Raw genomic sequence first — 22,308 nt, forward strand, 5'->3', positions numbered from 1 at the left:
GATCCCCCCACCCCCTGTCTCCCTCCCCCCCTCCCTTCCTTGGTGGCAGAGCGCCTCCCTGCTCTGCCTGCTTGGGCGCTGGGTCCTAACCCAAAGCGTAGGGTAAAGGGGAGCTCGGGGGCTTCTTTGTCCCCATAGCCCGCCCGCAGCAAGCAGGGTGGGCCCTTTGTCTGCGAGCGAACCAAGCAGCAAGGAGTTTCGATCAGGGCACCTAGTGAAACATCATTGTGGTGAGTGAGTGCTGCGGCACCCGGGAACAGCCCGCCTACACTTCCTGATCAACCTACGGGACTATAAGGTACCTCCTCTCTCTTCCTATCCCATCCAGCTTACATCCAGATCCCCCTACCCCCTGTCTCCCTCCATCCCTCCCTTCTTGGGGCAGAGCGCCTCCCTGCTCAGCCCGCCTGGGCGCTGGGACTGAACCCGAAGGTGAGTGCAAAGGGGAAGGCGGTAGCTCCTTTGTCTCCATAACCTGCCTGCAGCAAGCAGGGTGGGCCCTTTGTTTGCGAGCTAACCAAGCAGCAAGGAGATCCGAACTGGACTCCAGGAGAAACATCACGGGGGAGTGACATACTGGGAAGGTACATCAGTTGGCAAGAAGACCTGATCCTGTAAAAGAAGATCCATAGGAGAATATTGGGAGGAAGAGATGGGGAGACGCCAATGCAAGAATTCACCCAACAATCTGAAAAACAACACGAAACCACCAGAAGCCAGCGACCTCACAACAGGAGGACATGAACACCTTAATCAAGAAGAAGGAGAAAAAACTGACTTCATGACAGGGATTGACACCCTTAAACAGCATATAAAAAATGCCCTTATAGAAATGGTTGAGAAGTATAACAGAAAGTTCGAGGAATTGAGTAAATCAGTGAATGATACCCTAGGAAAGCAAGGAAAAACAATCAAGCAGATAATGGAAACAGTTCATGATTTGAAAAATGAAATGGAGGCAAAGAAGAAAACACAAACAGAGGGCCGGCTGGACATGGAAAATCTAGGTAAACGAATAGAGACTACAGAAACAAGCATAACCAGCAGAATACAAGAGATAGAAGAAAGAATCTCAGAGTCTGAGGATAACATAGAGAAAATAAACGCACTGATCAAAGAAAACAGCAAGTCCAACAAACTCTCATCACAAAACATTCAGCAAATATGGGACACAATAAAAAGACCAAACCTAAGAATAATTGGAGTAGAAGAAGGAGAAGAAGTGCAGCTCAACGGTCCAGAAAATATACTTAACAAAATTATAGAAGAAAACTTTCCCAACCTGAAGAAGGATGTACCTATGAAGGTTCAAGAGGCATACAGAACCCCAAATAGGCTGGATCAAAAAAAAACATCCCCTCGCCATATAATAATCAAAACACAAAATATACAGAATAAAGAAAGAATATTAAGAGCCGCAAAGGAAAAAGGCCAACTTACTTATAAAGGTAAACCTATCAGACTTACACCTGACTTCTCTATGGAAACCATGAAAGCCAGAAGGTCCTGGATAGATGTACTGCAAAAACTAAGAGACCATGGATGCAAGCCCAGACTACTATATCCAGCCAAGCTTTCGTTCACCATAAATGGAGAAAACAAAATTTTCCAGGATAAAAACAAATTTAAGCAATACGTAGCCACAAATCCAGCCTTACAGAAAATAATAGAAGGAAAATCACTAACCAAGGAGTCCAACAAAGACCTCAATAACTCAGACATCTAGAGACCCTTCACCAGCGCAACTCAAAGAAGGGAAACACACAAACCCTACTACTAAAAAAGTGACCGGAGTTAACAACCACTGGTCATTAATATCACTTAATGTCAATGGGCTCAACTCACCTATAAAAAGGCACAGGCTAAGAGACTGGATACGAAAACAGGATCCAACATTCTGCTGTCTACAAGAAACACACCTCAACCACAAAGACAGGCACCTACTCAGAGTAAAGGGCTGGGAAAAGGCTTATCAAGCAAATGGACCTAAGAAACAAGCAGGTGTGGCCATACTAATTTCTAACAAAGTTGACTTCAAACTTAAATCAATCAGAAGAGATGGAGAGGGACATTTTATACTCATAACAGGAACAATTCATCAGGAAGAAGTCTCAATCCTGAATATCTATGCCCCTAATATAAAAGCACCCATGTATGTAAAAGAAACATTACTAAAACTCAAGGCAGCCATCAAACCGCACACACTAATAGTAGGAGACTTCAACACTCCTCTCTCACCAATGGACAGGTCAATCAGACAGAAACCTAACAGAGAAATTAGAGAATTAATGGAGGTAATGAAGCAAATGGACTTAACAGACATCTATAGAATATTCCACCCAAAGAGGAAAGAATATACCTTTTTCTCTGCAGCTCATGGAACCTTCTCGAAAATTGACCACATACTCGGTAACAAAGCTAACTTACACAGCTACAAAAAAAAATATTACTAACCACCTGTGTCTTATCAGACCACCATGGATTAAAGTTAGAATTCAGCAACAATGCTACCCCCAGAAAGCCTACAAACTCATGGAAACTGAACAGTCAACTACTGAACCATACCTGGATTAAGGAAGAAATAAAGAAAGAAATTAAAGTCTTCCTTGAATTCAATGAAAATAAAGAAACAACATACTCGAACTTATGGGACACTATGAAAGCAGTCCTAAGAGGAAAGTTCATAGCACTAAGTGCCCACTTAAGGAAAACAGAGAAAGCACATATTAGAGACTTAACAGCCCACCTGAAAGCTCTAGAAAAAAAAGAAGCAGACTCACCTAGGAGGAGTAGAAGACTGGAAATAATCAAACTGAGGGCTGAAATCAACAAAATAGAAACACAGAAAACAATCCAAAGAATCAATGAATCAAGAAGCTGGTTCCTGGAGAAAATCAACAAGATTGACAAACCCCTATCCAAACTAGTCAAACGGCAGAGAGAAAATTTGCAAATTAGTAAGATCAGAAATGAAAAGGGGGACATAACCACAAACACAGAGGAAATTCAGAGAGTCATTAGATCTTACTACAAAAGCTTGTATGCCACTAAACTGGAAAATGTAAAAGAAATGGACACTTTTTTAGATAAATACTATTTACCAAAATTAAATCAGGACCAGGTGAACAATCTAAACAGACCTGTCAGTCGTGAAGAACTAGAAGCTGTTATCAAAAACCTCCCTACCAAAAAAAGCCCAGGGCCAGATGGTTTCAATGCGGAATTCTACCAGAACTTCCAAGAAGTCCTAATACCTATACTCCTCAATGTATTCCACAATATAGAAACAGAAGGGTCATTACCAAATTCCTTTTATGAAGCTACAGTTACTCTGATACCAAAACCACACAAAGACTCAACCAGGAAAGAGAATTACAGGCCGATCTCACTCATGAATATCGACGCAAAAATCCTCAACAAAATACTGGCAAACCGAATCCAAGAACACATCCAAAAAATTATCCATTATGATCAAGTAGGCTTCATTCCTGAGATGCAGGGCTGGTTCAACATACGAAAATCAATGTAAACCATCATATAAATAAACTGAAAAAAAAAACCATATGATCATTTCATTAGATGCTGAAAAAGCATTTGACAAAATTCAACATCCATTTATGTTAAAAGTCTTGGAGAGATTAGGGATACAAGGGTCATACCTAAATATAATAAAAGCTATATACAGCAAGCCGACAGCTAACATCAAATTAAACGGAGAGAAACTCAAAGCCATCCCGCTTAACTCAGGAACACGACAAGGCTGCCCACTTTCGCCATACCTCTTCAATATAGTGCTGGAAGTTCTAGCAATAGCAATAAGACAGCATAATGGGATCAAGGGGATTCGAATTGGAAAGGAAGAAGTTAAACTTTCGTTATTCGCAGATGATATGATAGTGTACATAAGCGACCCCCAAAACTCCACCAAAGAACTTTTACAGCTGATAAACAGCTTTAGTAATGTGGCAGGATACAAGATCAACTCCAAAATCAGTCGCCCTCTTATACTCAAAGGATATGGAAGCAGAGAGGGAAATCAGAAGCTTCTCCATTCACGATAGCCACAAACAGCATAAAATATCTTGGGGTAAATCTAACCAAGGGAGTGAAAGATCTATTTGACAAGAACTTTAAGGCATTGAAGAAAGAAATTGAAGAGGATACCAAAAAATGGATGGACATCCCTTGCTCTTGGATTGGGAGGATCAACATAGTAAAAATGGCAATTCTACCAAAGGCAATTTATAGATTCAATGCAATCCCCATCAAGATCCCATCAAAATTCTTCACAGATCTGGAGAAGACAATAATCAACTTTATATGGAAAAACAAAAAACCCAGGATAGCCAAAACAATCCTATACAATAAAAGATCTTCTGGAGGCATTACCATCCCTGACTTCAAACTCTATTACAGAGCTACAGTAATGAAAACAGGGTGGTACTGGCATAAAAACAGAGAAGTCGACCAATGGAATCGTATAGAAGACCCGGACTTTATCCCACAAACCTATGAACACCTCATTTTTGATAAAGGAGCTAAAAGTATACAATGGAAGAAAGAAAGCATCTTCAACAAATGGTGCTGGCACAACTGGATGTCAACCTGTAGAAGAATGAAAATAGACCCATATCTATCACCGTGCACAAAACTCAAGTCCAAATGGATTAAAGACCTCAATATCAGCCCGAAAACACTGAATCTGATAGAAGAGAAAGTGGGAAATACCCTACAACAGATGGGCACAGGCGATCGCTTCTTAGGTATAACCCCAGAAGCACAGACATTAAGGGCAATATTGAATAAATGGGACCTACTAAAACTGAGAAGCTTCTGTAAAGCAAAGGACACTGTCACTAAGACACAAAGGCAACCTACTGACTGGGAGAAGATTTTCACCAACCCCGCAACAGACAAAGGTCTGATCTCCAAAATATATAGAGGACTCAAGAAACTAGACTTTAAAATGCTAATTAACCCAATTAAAAAATGGGGCGCTGAACTGAACAGAGAATTCTCAACAGAAGTTCAAATGGCCAAAAGACACTTAAGGTCATGCTCAACCTCCTTAGCGATCAGGGAAATGCAAATCAAAACAACTTTGAGATATCATCTTACACCTGTCAGATTGGCTAAAGTCAAAAACACCAAGGATAGCCTTTGCTGGAGAGGCTGTGGAGGAAGGGGTACCCTCATCCATTGCTGGTGGGAATGCAATCTTGTGCAACCACTGTGGAAGTCAGTGTTTCCGTTTCTCAGGAAATTCGGGATCAACCTACCCCTGGACCCAGCAATACCACTCTTGGGAATTTACCCAAGAGATGCTCTATCACATGTCAAAAGCATTTGTTCAACTATGTTCATAGGAGTATTATTTGTAATAGCCAGAACCTGGAAACAACCTAGATGCCCTTCAATGGAAGAATGGATGAAGAAAGTATGGAATATATACACACTAGAGTACTACGCTGCGGTAAAAAACAATGACTTCTCGAATTTTGCATGCAAATGGATGGGAATAGAAAACACTATCCTGAGTGAGGTATCCCAGACCCAAAAAGAAGAACATGGGATGTACTCACTCATAATTGGTTTCTAGCCATAAATAGGGTTCACGGAGTCTACAATAGGCGAAGCTAAAGAAGCTAAGTAAGAAGGTGAACCCAAGGAAAAACATATAGTTATCCTCTTGGATAAGGGAAGTAGACAAAATTGCCGGGGAGAAAGTGGGATCTTGGGGGTGGGGTGGGATGGGGGTTAGGGGAGATGGGGAGAGAAAAGGTAGAAGGGAAGGAGGGGGGACTTGGAGAAACAGGAGGATCGGGATAAAGGAAGGTTGGATAGGGGAGCACGGAACCACAATTCTTAGTTAAGGGACCCACTTTAGGGTGGGCAGGAGACTTGACCCTAGAGGGGCTCCCAGGTGCCCAAGCTGAGGTCCCCAGTTAGTTCCCTGGGCAGCTGAGGATAGGGAACCTGAAATGACCCTACCCTAGAGCAATACTGACGAATATCTTGCATATCATTCTAGAACTTGCATCTGGCGATGGGTGGAGATAGAGACAGAGACCCACACTGGAGCACTGGACTGAGCTCCCAAGGTCCCAATGAGGAGCAGAAGGAGTGAGAAAATGAGCAAAGATGTCGGGACCACGAGGAGTGCACCCACCCACTGAGACAGTGGAGATGATCTACTAGGAGCTCACCAAGGCCAGCTGGACTGTTACCAAAAAAAAGCATGGGATAAAACTGGACTCTCGGAACATGGCGAACAATGAGGGCTGATGAGACGCCAAGGACAATGGCACGCGGTTTTGATCCTACGCAATGTGCTGGCTTGGTGGGAGCCTAGCCAGTCTGGATGTTCACCTTCCTAGATATGGATGGAGGGGGGAGGACCTAGGACTTACCACAGGGCAGGGAACCCTGACAGCTCTTTGGACTGAAAAGGGAGGGGGAGAGGAGTGGTGGGAAGGGGAGAGGGGTGGGAGGAGGGGGAGAAGAGTGGGAGGAGGGGGAGGGAAATGGGAGGCTGGGAGGAGGTGGGAATTTGTTTTTTTTTTCTTTTCTTTATTCTCCTTTTATCAATAAAAAAAATTAAAAAAAAAGATTAGTTAAAAAGGACATAATCACCATCTGAAGAATATCAACACCCATTATAAGCTAGAATTAGAATTGCCCCCTCTTGTGAGTTCAGCTCTGGTAATCTTACGTAGACCAGGGATAGGGATAGGAATTTCAAACTTCAGGGCCACAAAACTGGAACTCAAGTTGGGCAGTGGTGGCGCACGCCTTTGACCCTGATGTGGGAGTGTCATATATCAATCTGTTGATTTCATTGGCTAAGCAATAAAGAAACTGCTAGGCCCATTGGATAGGCCCACCCTTAGGTGGGTGGAGTAAACAGAACAGAACGCTGGGAGGAAGAGGAAGTGAGGTCAGACTCCACAGCTCTGCTCTCCGGAGCAGACGCAAGAGAGACGCCATGCTACCTGCTCCAGGGAAGACGCACGCTATGAAGCTCGGACCCAGGATGGACTTAGGGTAGAATCTTCCCAGTAAGCGCACCTAGGGACGCTACACAGATGATAAGAAATGGGCTAGTCCAGGTGGGAGAGTTAGCCTAGAAGATGCTAGGTAGAAATGAGCCAAAGCAGTGTTTAAAAGAATACAGTGTCCGTGTAATTTTTTCGGGTAAAGCTTGCCGGGCAGGCGGCTTGGGGTGTTGGGGACGCAGCCCCGCTGCTCCCCATATTACTACATGACCCCAACAAGAGGAGGCAGAGGCGAGTTTGTGAGTTCAAGACCAGCCTGTTCCACAGAGCAAGTCCCAGAACAGCCAAAGCTACACAGAGAAACCTTGTCTCGAAAAACAAACAAACAACCCCCTCCCCCCCAAAAGAACCTCAAACAAAACAAACAAAAACCCTGGAACTCAAAACCAGTCTCCCTCGTTTCCTACTTCCTCCTCCCCTCCCTACCCCCTCCCCTGACTGCTTGAGAAGATGGTTTCTTTCTACATTACTCAGACTAACATCACAACTTCCAGTCCTACCTCAGTCCTGCACCGTACCTGGAAACAGGCATGCACCACCATATTCAACTTCACTTCGTGTATATCACTACTAAGTCTGTGATTTGTTCCCGCAACCACAGGAAACTAATCTGCCCATAAGCCAGAAGATGATGATTCTGTCTAGAAAAAGCTAGCCTAAGTGGTGGTCTCTAGAACATGGAAGTGGAAAGAGGGGGCATCTGTTCCTGTCTATTCCTTTTAGATGGTAATACCACGTGTGTACATTTAACTCCCTCCAAAGAGAAATGAAACAAAAGTATTTTTAATTCTTAAAAAATTAAATTTATTTTAACTATGCCTCATTTATGGCAATTAAAATTTTTAATTAAAATACAATTACATAACTTTGCCACTTCCTTCAACCCCGATATGCCCCCACTTCTCCCTAACCCCCTCAAATTCAAGTCCTCTTTTTTTCTTAACTTATTGTTACACAAATATATATATATATATATATTCGAATAAACATATAAATTTAACTTGCTGAGTTCAAGATTTATTTATTTAACTTTTCTTTTTCTTCTTCTTTTTTGGTTTTTCAAGACAGGGTTTCTCTGTAGCTTTGGAACCTGTCCTGGAACTCACTCTGTAGACCAGGCTGGCCTCAAACTCACAGAGATCCGCCCGCCTCTGCCTTCCTAGTGCTGGGATTAAAGGTGTGCGCCACCACTGCCTGGTGCCAAGATTTATTTTATTATTTAGTTATGTGTGAATGTACACATTATGTGTGGCCAGGGTCCAGAATAAGGAATTAAATCTCCCAGAGCTGGAGTTAAAGGTAGTTGTGAGCCACTTGATGTAGGTGCTGGGAACTGAATTTAGGTCCTCTCAACATCTCTCCAGCCCCAAGTTATTGATTCCTATCTAATTAAAATGCATAAGGGTCTCTGAGATGGCTCAGCATTAAAAGCACTTTCTACCAAGGCGGATGACCTAAGTTTGATCTCTAGCACCCACATGATGAAGGAAAAAACTGACCCAAGTTGTCTTCTGAGCTACACACACACAGTAATTAAAATAAAAACTCCACACATCTCTCTTTTTAATCTCCATAATAGTTTTTAGGGATAAAAGTCTTGCAGTCTCAACTGCTATACAGGATGAGTTGTTCTGTGTTTACAGAAACTCCTTTGTCAATGTAGTCTTCGAAGGACTTGCATTTCTCTTCATACTGCTGTCTGTACCTACACATCTTCCACAGCAAGTCTGCAATGTTGTCTATCACATTTAGTAGTCCTACATTACCTCCTCAAATCTATCACGTTCTATTCACTTTACCAATATCAGAATCATAAAATGTTAAATTTTAGATAAGACTTTAGGGGTCTAGTCCACAGTTCTTGTAAGCCTTACAACAAATGGGAAGGAGGCTAGATACATGTGCAATGCCAGAACCAGGGAAGCTTTGACAGGACGATCACCTTGAGTTTGAGGATCGCTTGAGCTATAAAGTGAGACACTGTCTTAAACAAACCAGAGATGACTCACGAGATAAGACACTTGCATGGCAAATGTGCATTCAAATGTCAAGTTTGAATTCCTAGAACCCATATAAAGTCAGACATAGCTGTGAAGCTATAATACCACTGTTTCTATAGCAAGCTGGTAGATAGAAAAAGGAGAATATCCAGAAGTTTGCAGGCCAGCTAGCCGACCATATCATCTCAAAGTGGGTAGAGAAGACTGTCCTCTGCCCCACAGGCACACAGCTGTCCTCACATGCTGTCCTAACATGCATACACCTGTACTCACAAGCTGTCCTCACATGCACACACCTGTACTCACAAGCTGTCCTAACATGCATACACCTGTACTCACAAGCTGTCCTCACATGCACACAGCTGTACTCACAAGCTGTCCTCACATGCACACAGCTGTACTCACAAGTGTCCTCACATGCACACAGCTGTACTCACAAGCTGTCCTCACATGCACACAGCTGTACTCACAAGCTGTCCCCACATGCACACAGCTGTACTCACAAGCTGACCTCACATGCAACACCTGTACTCACAAGTGTCCTCACATGCACACAGCTGTACTCACAAGCTGTCCCCACATGCACACAGCTGTACTCACAAGCTGTCCTCACATGCACACAGCTGTACTCACAAGCTGTCCTCACATGCACACAGCTGTACTCACAAGCTGTCCCCACATGCACACAGCTGTACTCACAAGCTGTCCTCACATGCACACAGCTGTACTCACAAGCTGTCCCCACATGCACACAGCTGTACTCACAAGCTGTCCCCACATGCACACAGCTGTACTCACAAGCTGTCCTCACATGCACACAGCTGTACTCACAAGCTGTCCCCACATGCACACAGCTGTACTCACAAGCTGACCTCACATGCAACACCTGTACTCACAAGTGTCCTCACATGCACACAGCTGTACTCACAAGCTGTCCCCACATGCACACACCTGTATTCACAAGCTGTCCTCACATGCACACAGCTGTACTCACAAGCTGTCCTCACATGCACACAGCTGTACTCACAAGCTGTCCCCACATGCACACACCTGTACTCACAAGCTGTCCTCACATGCACACAGCTGTACTCACAAGCTGTCCCCACATGCACACAGCTGTACTCACAAGCTGTCCTCTGTCCTCACATGCACACAGCTGTACTCACAAGCTGTCCTAACATGCACACAGCTGTACTCACAAGCTGTCCTCTGTCCTCACATGCACACAGCTGTACTCACAAGCTGTCCTCTGTCCTCAAATGCACACAGCTGTACTCACAAGCTGTCCCCACATGCACACACCTGTACTCACAAGCTGTCCCCACATGCACACAGCTGTACTCACAAGCTGTCTTCTGCCCCCACATGCACAATGAATGTATGAACATGTATCTCTATCTCACTCACACTGACACAGACACACACATAAAATCAACCATCAGTCGGGCAGTGGTGGCGCACGCCTTTAATCCCAGCACTTGGGAGGCAGAGTCAGGCAGACTTCTGTGAGTTCGTGGCCAGCCTGGTCTACAAGCTACTGAGAAACTCTATCTTGGAAAAAACAAAAACAAAACCAAACGACAACAAAAAACCAACCATCAATCTCCAAAGAACAACTCTGGTAAGAGCACATAAAATTGAGGCTTTTAGTGCCTTCTAGTACCAATTAGGTAGATCAGCTTTGGTATACACAAAGGATGTTAAATCAAGTTTCATTCATAAAATTGTCATTAAAAGTAAAAAAGTATATTATGAAAATATCTGATTCTAGCTTAACAATTTAGAGGTGAAGAAATTAAGTCTTGGAAATGTGATTTGCTGAAGATATGTGTTAGAGACCTGGGTTCCTTATTCCCTTTTCTGGCCTCTATTATACAAGAAGGTTCTAAGCTTCTAAGAAGGTTTACAAAGTAATCTTGTTTCCATATCTGCTTAATTTCTCTCTCTCTTTTTCCTTTTCTTTCTTGAAACAGGAAATAATTATATAGCTATGGCTGGTCTGGAATTCACTACAGAGACCAGGCAGGCCTCAAACTCAGAGATCTATTTCCTTCTACCTCTAAGTGTTTGGGATTAAGCCATGCCAGGTTATCTGTTTTTGATGACTAAATATAATTTAAAAATATTTTCAAACAGATGTTTTAAATAAAATCCAAAACTTAAATATCTATGAAATAGGCTAGATTGAAAAGGGTTTCAGCGATCTGATTATTAGTAGGAAGTGGAAGCGATAATCGTCAAGAGAATTTAACTCCGAAGTCTCCCAGTTTTGTTCTTCATCACCCTCTCTTGTAGCTCAATGAAAAAATAACCAGTTTACTTGATAATTCACATCTTCATGCTCCAAACACTTGCCTGATTTGAATGCCTTAGCACCCTTAAAGGCAAGATTTATTTAAAAAACAAAAATAAAAAATGATTTATATTTGTGTGCACACAGTCCCCACAGAGGCTAGAGGAGTGTGGCACACATGTCTTCCTCTTCTGTCCCCTAGAGCTAGAGTTATGGGCAGTGTGAGTTGCCAGATAGGGTTCTGGAAAACAAACTCTGGTCTTTGAGAGCATTAAGTGTTCTTAACCAATGAATCACCTCATCACCCCACTTCCGCAACTCAAGGTTTCTATGAAACTTTTATGAATACAACCACTTTCACATCCCCTCTAAAGACAGCCTCTTTTTTGAGATTGGGGGTGGTCACTCTATACATCCCAGGCTACTCTAAAGCCTTCTATGTAAGTCAGGTTGGGCTTCTGAAAGTCTGGACTCACTGACAAAAAGAACAAAAGATAGAATTTATGGGGATAATGGGACAGAACTTTTGAAACTGGGGCCATTCTCACATTCAGCTGCTAGTCTTCCTGACATCCTTCATAAGAACCATTTCACAGATGCTCTTTCCAGTACAGATATGAACTTCCTAGCCACATTATGAGCTGCCTAAAAGCAGGGATGCAGATTTCTGCTACTTCCTGTTTCCTTCATTCCATCAAGACTTAAGGTCAGATGCCTTTCAGCACTGACATCAGCCTCCTTTCTCTCTATAAAGTGCAGCATAATATTTTTTTCCTATAGCATTGGAACCAATCTTTTTAGTTAACAGTTAACGAAAAGCCATAATCAGTGAGGTAGCTCAGCAGGTAAAGGTACCAAGTGTGACAGCCTGAATTCAAGCTCAGGGATCCACATGGTAGAAAAGAATTATCAACGCAAAGTCCTCCTCTGACCTCACATGTGTACCGTGGTACATGTCTCCCTCGCTTGTCTGTTTTTGTTTTGTTTTGTTTTGTTTTTTTTGGTTTTTTGAGACAGGGTTTCTCTGTGGCTTTGGAGCCTGTCCTGGAACTAGCTCTGTAGACCAGGCTGGTCTCGAACTCACAGAGATCCGCCTGCCTCTGCCTCCCAAGTGCTGGGATTAAAGGCGTGCGCCACCATCGACCAGTGCTTGTCTGTTTTTGTGTTTTTTTTTTTTAATTTGAGACAGCCCTGTAAAGCCCAGACTGGCCTTGAATTGTGTAGCTGATGAGGATCATGAACTTTGGTGTGTGTATGCACATTGGTATCTATGTGCAAGAGTGTACAAGAGGCTACAAGTCAATACAAAGTGTCTTCCACTTTTATCTTTTGAGTAAGGATCTCTCAGATGAACCTAGAGCTCATCAACAGGCTAGAATGGCTAGCTGACTAGACTGTCTGGTCAGCAAGCTCTGGAGATCTGCCTGTCTCTGTTCTCACAGTGCTATAATTAGGATAAGTGTGGCCACATCTGGTTGGGTTTTTTTTTTTTAATGCAGGTGCTAGGGAAACACAAGTCCTTACATTTACAGGCACTTTACTGACTTGGGCATCTCCCTCAACTTTAGGCTGTGACCCTGAACTTCTAATCTTCTACCTACCAAGTGCTGGGGTCACAGTCATGTGATACTATGTTCGACTTTTATTTACTGAGTCCCTTAAAACTATGCCCGAAGAAATTTCTACCAAGAGCAGCCACTATTTCCTTATTCCTGTTTCATATGTTGTTTCTGACATGTTGCTGGCTGTTTAAAAGCAAAACAAGAACCATACACAAGCCTACATGAATAAAGAACTAAATTCAAACCAAGCATGGTGGCAAATAATCCCTTGGGAGACAGAAAAGGATCAAGTGTTCAAACCCAACCTAGTTTACATATGGAGTTTCAAATCAGCCTGGTCTATATGAAACCTCCAACTCAAAACACACAGAAAAATAATGCAATTGAGTTGTGGTTGTGGTTCATGTCTGTAATCCCAATACTCAAGAGGCGGAGGCAGAATTCAACTGTTCTGATCCCCAGCACTGCAGAAATTGAGAGAAGCACATAGTTGTGATCTCAGTCAGCACTTGGGTGTAAAGGCAGTAGGAGAAAGAGTTTAAAGCCACCCTTGGCTACACAATGACTTTGAGGTCAGCTTGAGATATATGAGATTCTGTCTAAATAAACAAAGACAAATAGCCCAGAAACTGCGCAAAGATGCCTATTTTTAGCACACAGGAGGGGACTGTTCTATGATGCAAGGGGGAAATGGAATTGGACTATTTCATGATATTAAGGAGAAAACAGTATTTTCTACAGCCCACTCTTAGGAAAAAGGTTATAATTTAATTTTGCTTTAACATTAAGCATAGGGGCTGCACCAGAATAAGTAGGATGATCCTTAATAATCATGGGGCATTATGCTAATTAACCACCTTATACATATTTCCCACATAACTAAAGTTTACTTTTAATGATCATTTTGGGGTATCTCTCTCTCCATAGCCTGTCTGTCCTGAAACTTACTCTGCAGATCAAAATGACCTCAAACTCAGAGATCCTGCTGCCCCTACCTCCTGAGTGCTAGGATTAAAGGCGTGCACCACGCCTAACTCATGATGATCTTTTTAATTCATATTTTTACTCAGAAACTCTCATTCAGGGAAATTTCCCATTCTGCAATGTTAGAACTAGATGAAAAAAATTTTTATAGTACTGGAACAAGTCTCTGTAGCTAAGAACAAACAAAATATAGTTGGGGGAATGGTAAAGACATTTGCCAAGCCTGTGGCAAGTGACCCAACAGGGGCACTTTAAGAGTATTAATAATTAAACCAGGACAAAAGGTGTAGACTGGGATGGTCCTAGGCAAACCAGGATGTAGGCACTCTACCTGTAGCTAAATGTTTACTTCAGATCTTAAACCTTTTTCCTTCTAGCAAAGGTAGGGAAATTTATGTGGTGGTGGTGGTGGTTTATGAGCTATAAGGGAAATTAAGGCAGCACACCTGTAGTGTAGGTGTCAGCAGGTTCTCAAATTCTACAAAAGATTTACCTTCCTGTCTTCACTCTAGAGAAGGGCCTGTGAGATGGTTCAGTAGATAAGTGTTTGCCACAAGATGATGTAAGCCTGAGGTCTGAGTTCCATCCCCAGAGCCCATGGAAAGGTGGAAGGACAGAATCAACTCCACAAAATTGTCCTCTGACCTCCATATGCACACTGTGTGTGGCATGAGTGTTCACCTATGCATATTACACAAATAACTTAAAAATAAATAAACCCGAGTAAAATAATTTGTTTAAACACCTGAGATCTACATGCAACATGAATGTGGAAAGAAGGGGCCCAGTGAGTGAGGGGCAGGGAGCACAGGGGAGGATAAGTGGGTAAGGGGGAAAAGTTAGAACAAAGCATAATGATATATATACATATATATATATATATGAAAATGTCACAATGAAACCAAGTGCTGTTTATGATTGATTTCAAGTTTTTATTTATATGTATGTGTGTGCCTGCGTGTCTGTATGTGTACCTTGTGAGTGCAGGTGCCCATGGAAGTCAGAAGAAGGTGTTGGAACCTCTTCGAAATAGGAGTTACAGGCAGCCGAGAGCTGACATGTGGGTGCTGGAAATGGAATCCATGTTCTCTGCAAGAACAGCAAGTGCTCTTAATTAACTGTTGAACCATTTCTTCAGCCTCTGTGTATGCTTACTTTTAAAAAGTAAAATAAGAAGCCAGGGACTTAGAAGGCTGACGCAAGAAGATTAGGAGGAGTTCAAGGCCAATCTCTGCTGAGCTTTAGGAAACTTTGCCTCAATAACAAACAGGATTATCGAGATGGCTGAATGGTAAAGGTGCCTGCTGCATGCTGGATGGCCCGAGTTTGAGCCTCAGAACCCACACTGTGGAAACTGAGGTCAAGTCTCACAAGCCGTTCTCAGACCTGCCCAGGCATGCCAAGCAATCCTCACTAGAAATTTTAAAAAACGGAAAGACATCTCTTTCTCTGTCTGAGTGTGTCTGTGAGGACATGAAAACATACTATAATTATTCATCCATAAAACATCAAAATCTCCCATTTCAAAGGGATATACAGTTGTTGACAAGATGTAACTATTAGTATTTAACCTTGCAAAGAACGTAAAACAGAAAAACATGCAAAAGAGTGACAAAAATCTGTATAGCTAAAGAGACAACAATATTAAACACATGAGACATCAAACATCGGTCACACACAAACATCTAGTAGAGGGACAAGAAAGGCATCAGTGGTGGTTTGAATGACATGCCCCCATAGTCTAGGGCATTTGACTATTTGGTGCCCAGCTGAAAGCCCTACTACTGGGGAGTTCATTAGGTGAACTCTTTGCTGGAGAAAGTATGTGCTGGGGACAAGATCTGAGACTTTAAAGTCTCCTGCCATCCCTATTTGACTCTATTTCCTGTTGGTGGTCCAAGATGTGGACTCACTTTTCCAGCTCCAGCTGCTCTGACTGCAGTTGCCATTATGGGTCCTAACCTTCTGGAACTATAAGCCCAAAGAAAACCTGGTCATGGCATTTTATCACAGCAACAGAAAAGTAACTAATAGAGCATCCAAATCACCATGGAGACACATGGAAATTGAGAAATCCAAGTCTAAATTAAAACACACACACACACACACAGACCCTCACCCCCACGAACCAGATTCTAAAATCCATCACTTAGACATTATGTCATGAATACTACCTTCCAAATAGTGCACACAGATACCACACAGCAGGAAAGCTTTATTTCTAAGTTCTTGTTCCTCTATAATCAATCATACCGGCACACCTGCACCTACTCTCTCTCACACATCACACACACAGTAATAATAATAATAATAATAATAAGCCCACACAAAAACAATTTTAAAAATACCCCAAATACCCTCTTCTTCAAAACTCCTGACTGGCCATCAATTTCATTTCTTTTTCATTTTTATACTACTTTTTACTCCTTCTTACACAATGACTTATTTAAACATGTACACCTAGTAACCTATTCTGGTGTTCATTCTTGTAGCACCAGCAAATGGGAGGCTGAAAAAAGTAAGTTTGAAGCCCACCTGGACTATATTGCAAGATCTTATCTCAAAAATAAAGCAAAACAAAGTAAAGATGTTGTCCTTTCTACCATAACCCCTACAGGGACCACATCTTATTCATCTCTCGTCTCCAGCACTTAGCACTGGATTCTGACCTTTAACTAATAAGAATGTAGAGATCAAAACAGATTTCTGCTTTAAGTGAAAACACACAACATTCAACCTAGGCTACAATGCAATTCACAATTCTAACTATAACATCAGGACTGGGAGTAGAAGGAGAGCACCAAAAGCTTTGCCACCAACACCTCCGCCATCCAGAATAAATCGGAATCACCAAGGCCACACACATGATTCTTTGTGTGAGACAGATCCTATGTAGCTAGGGCAATCCTGAAACTCACTCTGTAGACCAGGCCAGCCTCAAGTTCACAGAGATCCACCTCCCTCTGCCATCTGAGTGCTGGGGTTAAAGGCGTGCACCACCATGCCCAGTCAAGACATACAATTTTAGGAGCAGAACTCTAAAACAGAAAATCCCATCCCTTTCCTCTGATACCCAGCAATGAGCAATCATTTACTCCCATAACTCCCAGGCACCTATATGCAAAACCTTCACTTTGAATGAGAGCTAAAATGTCGGCCCATCATTGTCTACATTCTGTGAAAGAGTAGGCTCTGTCACAGCACACACAGAAACCAATCATTTTTAAAACTGCCTCACTGGAATTCTTTTCTCATGCTTTTAAAAAAAATGTAAGTGGTTAAGAGTACTGGTTGCTCTTCCAAAGGACCTGGATTCAATTCCCAGCACCCACATGGCAGCTCACACCTGTCTGTAACTCCAGTTCTAGGGCTTCTGACAGCCTCACACAGACATGCATGCAAGCAAAACTCCAATGAACATACAATCTTTTTTAATTTTTCAAGATTTTTTATTTTATGTGGGAGGCTGCATAAATTTAAGAATACCACAAGCATATTGGTACCTTTAAAAGCCAGAGGGTGTCAGTCAGATCCCCTGGAACTGAAGTTACAGGCATTATGAGCCACATTACATGAGTGCTGGGAGCCAAATCCACATCTTCAAAAAGGCAGTAGTCACTCTTAGACCACTATGACCACTTATCTCCAGCCCTTTTCTCATGCAGACATAAAAGTTCTGGTCACCCTTACCAATAGCGATCAGGGTCTATTCGCACTGCTCTTGTTCCTCTTTGTACACTTTTAACAGTAAGATAATAACTTTTCTTTTTCCAAAATCAGTTTCAAACAAGAACTATTTAGTTTAGGGTAAGGACAAGAACAGAAAATGAGGGCCAGTGACACAGCTCAGACAGAGTGCTACCTAGTGCCCACCAGTCCCTGGGACTACACAAAGCTGGGTGTGATGGCAAAGTTTGTAACCCCAGCACTCAGGAGGTGAAGATAGATCATGAGTTCAGGGTAATCCTTGGCTACACGGTATCCTGTCTCAAAGACAAACAAAACACACAAATGACAGTGGTCTTAGGTAAAAAAAAAAAAAAAACAGAAATAAGTAGCTCTAACAAGTTAATTAAACCACCCAGTTCTACTGCATTGGTAATTGAAATGGTCTAGCCCTGTGCTGCCATGGATAGTAGTCAAAGCCATAGGTGGCTGTAAAGCACTAAGCATATGGTTAGCAATGTGGTTATTGCACTAAGGAAACTGTTAATTCTGCTTAACTTCAGTATATCTAGATTTAAGTGGCTTCCTAACTGAACAGTAGCTCTGGGTTGTCAACTAATGATTCCCAACCAGAGGCAATTCTGCCCACCCCATCTACAGCCATTTTTAATTGTCACAGCTGGGAGTGTACTGCTAGCATCGAGTGGATGGGGGTCAGGAATTCTGTTAAACAAGATGCATTGCAATGAACCTCCCACACCTAAGACTCAGTTGACACAAAAACCAGCAGTTGAGGAGCTTGAGAGCTCTGTCCTGAGTTTGCTCAAGGGTGGAGTTAAAACAAATTGCAGCACACCTTGTCTAAACAGAATATCCGGGAAGAATGACATTTTCATTCAACATGAAAGGTTGGAAGATATCACTGAAAAGTGAATGTGGTGAATAACTGGATATGGTCCGTCACACTTCCTGTGCTAGCACTGACTTGTACATTAACATAATATTAAAACTAATCTTCAGGACCTTGTTTCTTTCTGTTTTTCAATTTTTTCTTTTCTTTTTTTTTTTTGATTTTCGAGACAGGGTTTCTCTGTAGCTTCTTTTGGTTCCTGTCCTGGAACTAGCTCTGTAGACCAGGCTGGCCTCAAACTCACAGAGATCCACCTGCCTCTGCCTCCCGAGTGCTGGGATTAAAGGCGTGCGCCACCACCGCCCGGCCAATTTTTTCTTTTTTATTTATGTGTATGTGTGTGTATGCATGCCATGTTTGTGCAAGTACTTTCTGAAGTCAGAGAAGTGTCAAATCCCTGGAAGCTGTAGTTACAGGTGATCAAGAGCCATCTTGGATTCTCTGAAGAAGTAGTAAACTCCTAACCACTAAGTCATCTCTCCAGCTCCAGAACCCTGTTTCCTACATGTTGAACATAAGGTGGTAGAAGTTACCTACCTACTTAAAATTTTTCAGATTTATTTTATGTTATGGGTGTTCTGCCTGCATGTTTGTCTGTGCACCACGTACATGCTTGACAGAAATTTACCACCCACAGTAGAGTCCTACCCATTTTTTAGTTTTCAGATATCCTCAGAGGAAAGATCATCTCGGTTCTTTCCGGTTTCTAATGGAATGACATAAAGCCTTCTTAAGAAATGAGAAATACAGAAAGGACATGTCAGCATCACTTTCTATTCAGCTCCTGGAGTTACACATGCGATATCAACCATTCTCAACTTCTGCATAGCTGATATCCTCTGCTATGTGAACTGCCCTGTGCAACACAGGATATTCAACAGTATCCTTGGGTTCTTCCTAGTAGGTCCTAGTAGTACCTCTCTTGTAACACCCTAAATAAAATATCTCCAGAAAGTGCCAAATGTTCCCCAGGGGGAAAACCTAACCTAGAGTTGAGAATCATCAATCTTGAATGAAACTCATGGTACCAAAAAGTAGACACTATGCTAATCAGAAGAACCAAGGAAAAAAAAGGTATCTTCTTCCATGATTGCTTTCCACCCAATTTATGCTAAATAGCTGAGGAGCAAAATATGCCACTGTGTGCACATGAAGACATCTGGCTCAATTTCTACAATTACTGCCTTCAAATCTCCAGTGACAAGTGAACACAACCACAACAGCTGATTCTTTGAAAAAGGAATTCCAAGTTAGACATGATGGCACACTCTGTAATCCCAGTAGTTAGGAAGGCAGAGGCAGGAGAATCACTTTAAGTTTGAGGTCAGCCTAGACTATTATAGTGAGTTACAGACTAGCCAGGGTTACTTCACAAGACTGGAGAGTGGGGGACGGGGAAGGGAGAGAAACACAGAGAGGGAGGGACAGAGAGTGAGAAGGAGGGTGGTTGTGGTGGTGGAGGAGGGGAAGGGAGAGGAGGAGAAGAGAAGAAACTAGGTTTACAACACGTAGGATGTGCAGAATTTCAAGAAGGGTCAGAGAGAAAAGACTGCGGGGACAGAATGCTTGGCCCTGAAAGCAGGGCCCGCGAAGAAACCCAAGCACCTGTTCTCAATTGCCCGACCTACGGTGGGAACACTTAGAATCCATTCAACACGCCAGAGCAGTCAGCCAGGTCCTTCAAGTGGCTGTTGCCCCAAGGGGTAAACAGAGTAAGACCCTGTGGGCTTGAGGCTGACCTGAAGGCCTCTCAGAAAGCGGAACCCAAGACACTGAAAGACCAGCTGGGACCACCCCTACCCCAAATAAAATCACCATTTACCGACTACCTACCCCTTTTTGGATTCTAGGGGTTTTAGCCCGGGATTCTCAGGCTACAGCATCGGAATCACGTGGGGAACTTGTTAAACTCAACAGAGTCCCCGCCCACCACAGCTTCAGATCAGAGGCTGCAAATCCGTAATTTTACCGAGGTCCCCGGGTGATTCCTACTCCCGCCAAAGTTCACAATTTGTCTCCTAACTTGGAAAGCACTGTGGCTTTGCAGTGGGCTCCGTGACAACTATGGTTCCTGTGCGCTTCTGGGGCCCACACCGATAGCTCCTGTCATCCCACGGGGCTAGCGCCGATTCAGGCCCAGCCCCAAGCCGAGCCTCCGCGAAGCCAAGGCCGGTTCCGACATCGCCCGGCCCTCCTCCCTCAGCCACTCCGCCTGTGACGTGGCCAGGCCCGGGCTGGACGCCTCCTCCGGAGAGGCTCTTCAGCCCCGACCCCTTTCCCACCGGGAACAGTCGCCCGAGAGGCGGAGACCCGGGGCCGCAGCGCCGCCCGATCCCTCCGTACCGACCTTCTCCAGGGACGTGTCCATGGCTGAGGCGTCCGGGGATGTGCCCGCGGCGCCGAGCACTACTTCCGTCTCCCGCGGCCCGCGGCGGTTTCCACGCTGGCAGCGCTGACGTCCCCCGCGCCCGCAGCCGGCGGGGCGGAGAGGAGGAGGAGCTGCCCCGCGGCGCGGCCTGCCGGGACCCTGCGGCTGAAGGCGGGGCGGGACCCGTCGGGCTGGGCGGGGCCTCTCAGGCTTCCGTACTCGGGCGTCACGCCGGCCGGTCCTAACGCTGCCGGGTGGGGGGAACGTAGACGATGGGGACCCGAAATCAACTTTTCCAGAAGCCTGTCGCCGCCATCGAGGCAGAACTATAATAATCACAATGCGTCATCAACCAGGTAAAATAGTAGGAACTCACCAGTATTCCAGAGTCAGGCTTCCAAGTTCTCCGCTGTCAACACCCGTCAGGAATGGAATAGGCCATATTCCTCGGAAGCCTGAGGCCAGCGCCCACCCCTGCGCATGCGCAGGATGACAGCTGCCGCGCGCTCCAGCTTTTTTTTTTTTTTTTGAGTTTGGGCGGTAGGCACTGTTCTTCAGTGACTGCTGTTTGGAAGGGATTCTGGTCGGACTGAACGTATTTCTGTCAGCTCTTCCCTCAGAAGTCCACATAGAAACGAATTTGAGACCGCTGGTCTAGCGTCCTCCCTCGTGTTACAATGATGGCTTGTCGGGGGATAGGTAATAATAATGTTAATAAGTTTGTTACCTTTCCATTTTATATCACAGCAGCAGCCGTTTGATATAGAGATCATCATTATCCGTTTTAGGGGTGAGTCCCATGCCACCCTAGCTCCCCTTCACTCCCGCTAGGTGGGGATGGTGCTTTTTTAGTGAGTAGGAGCGTGCTTGGTTTGTTCCTACCTCGGTTCTGACAACTGAGGGTAGCTGACGTGGAATCTACCACTGTTGCGGTCAGTGAAACTTCTGGCCTGAAGACTGAGGATACGAAAAGCCACAAAGCTGTCCCTATCCTCTCCTGTTTCTTACGCGTCGCCTCTCAAGCCTGAGCCCTTGTCAGTGTAGTAATAATCTGCTGGAGGTCTCTACTTTGCATTTGGGTAATTGGCCTACTTGTGTTAATAAAATTATTTCCTAGCAAAGGGAATCAATCGTGTGTATTGCTATAGAGCGGGGAAACCAGTGACTCGCCAAAGAACTGTTAAAAAAAAAAGAAGAAGAAAAGAAGGAAGGAAGGAAAAAACATGAAATGGTACCCCTCAAAGACTGGAAATTGAATATGCTCCTGCTTGAGCAAAACAACGTGTTACAAAATTTTCCAAACATTTAGAAAAGTAGAAAGAATTGCAGAACGCAGTCGTGTGCTCACTCGCTAGATTACCAAGTTAGCGGTTTCTGATGCTTGTTTAGATTGCATGTGCTCAGATAACCATCCATCAATATATGTGCTCATACATTACGAATCTGAACACCTGACTATTACTAAAGAAT

At 43.6% G+C, this 22,308-nt stretch overlaps 1 protein-coding gene across 2 annotated transcripts in view; it reads right to left on the minus strand.

Moving 5' to 3' along the window:
* Positions 1–21,050, minus strand: part of Pdxdc1 (pyridoxal dependent decarboxylase domain containing 1) — a 70,502-nt gene extending 49,452 nt beyond the window's left edge. The window contains exon 1 of one of the 2 annotated variants that reach the window (XM_075942089.1): positions 20,818–21,050. In XM_075942089.1, coding sequence (XP_075798204.1) covers positions 20,818–20,838 — 21 coding nt within the window. In that variant the 5' untranslated portion in view covers positions 20,839–21,050. The remainder of the gene's footprint in view (positions 1–20,817) is intronic. The other variant, XM_075942088.1, reaches the window with a different exon arrangement.
* Between the last annotated feature and the right edge of the window lie 1,258 nt (positions 21,051–22,308).

Source organism: Microtus pennsylvanicus, chromosome 11, assembly GCF_037038515.1.
Source record: "Microtus pennsylvanicus isolate mMicPen1 chromosome 11, mMicPen1.hap1, whole genome shotgun sequence".
In the NCBI taxonomy this organism is placed as follows: domain Eukaryota; kingdom Metazoa; phylum Chordata; class Mammalia; order Rodentia; family Cricetidae; genus Microtus; species Microtus pennsylvanicus.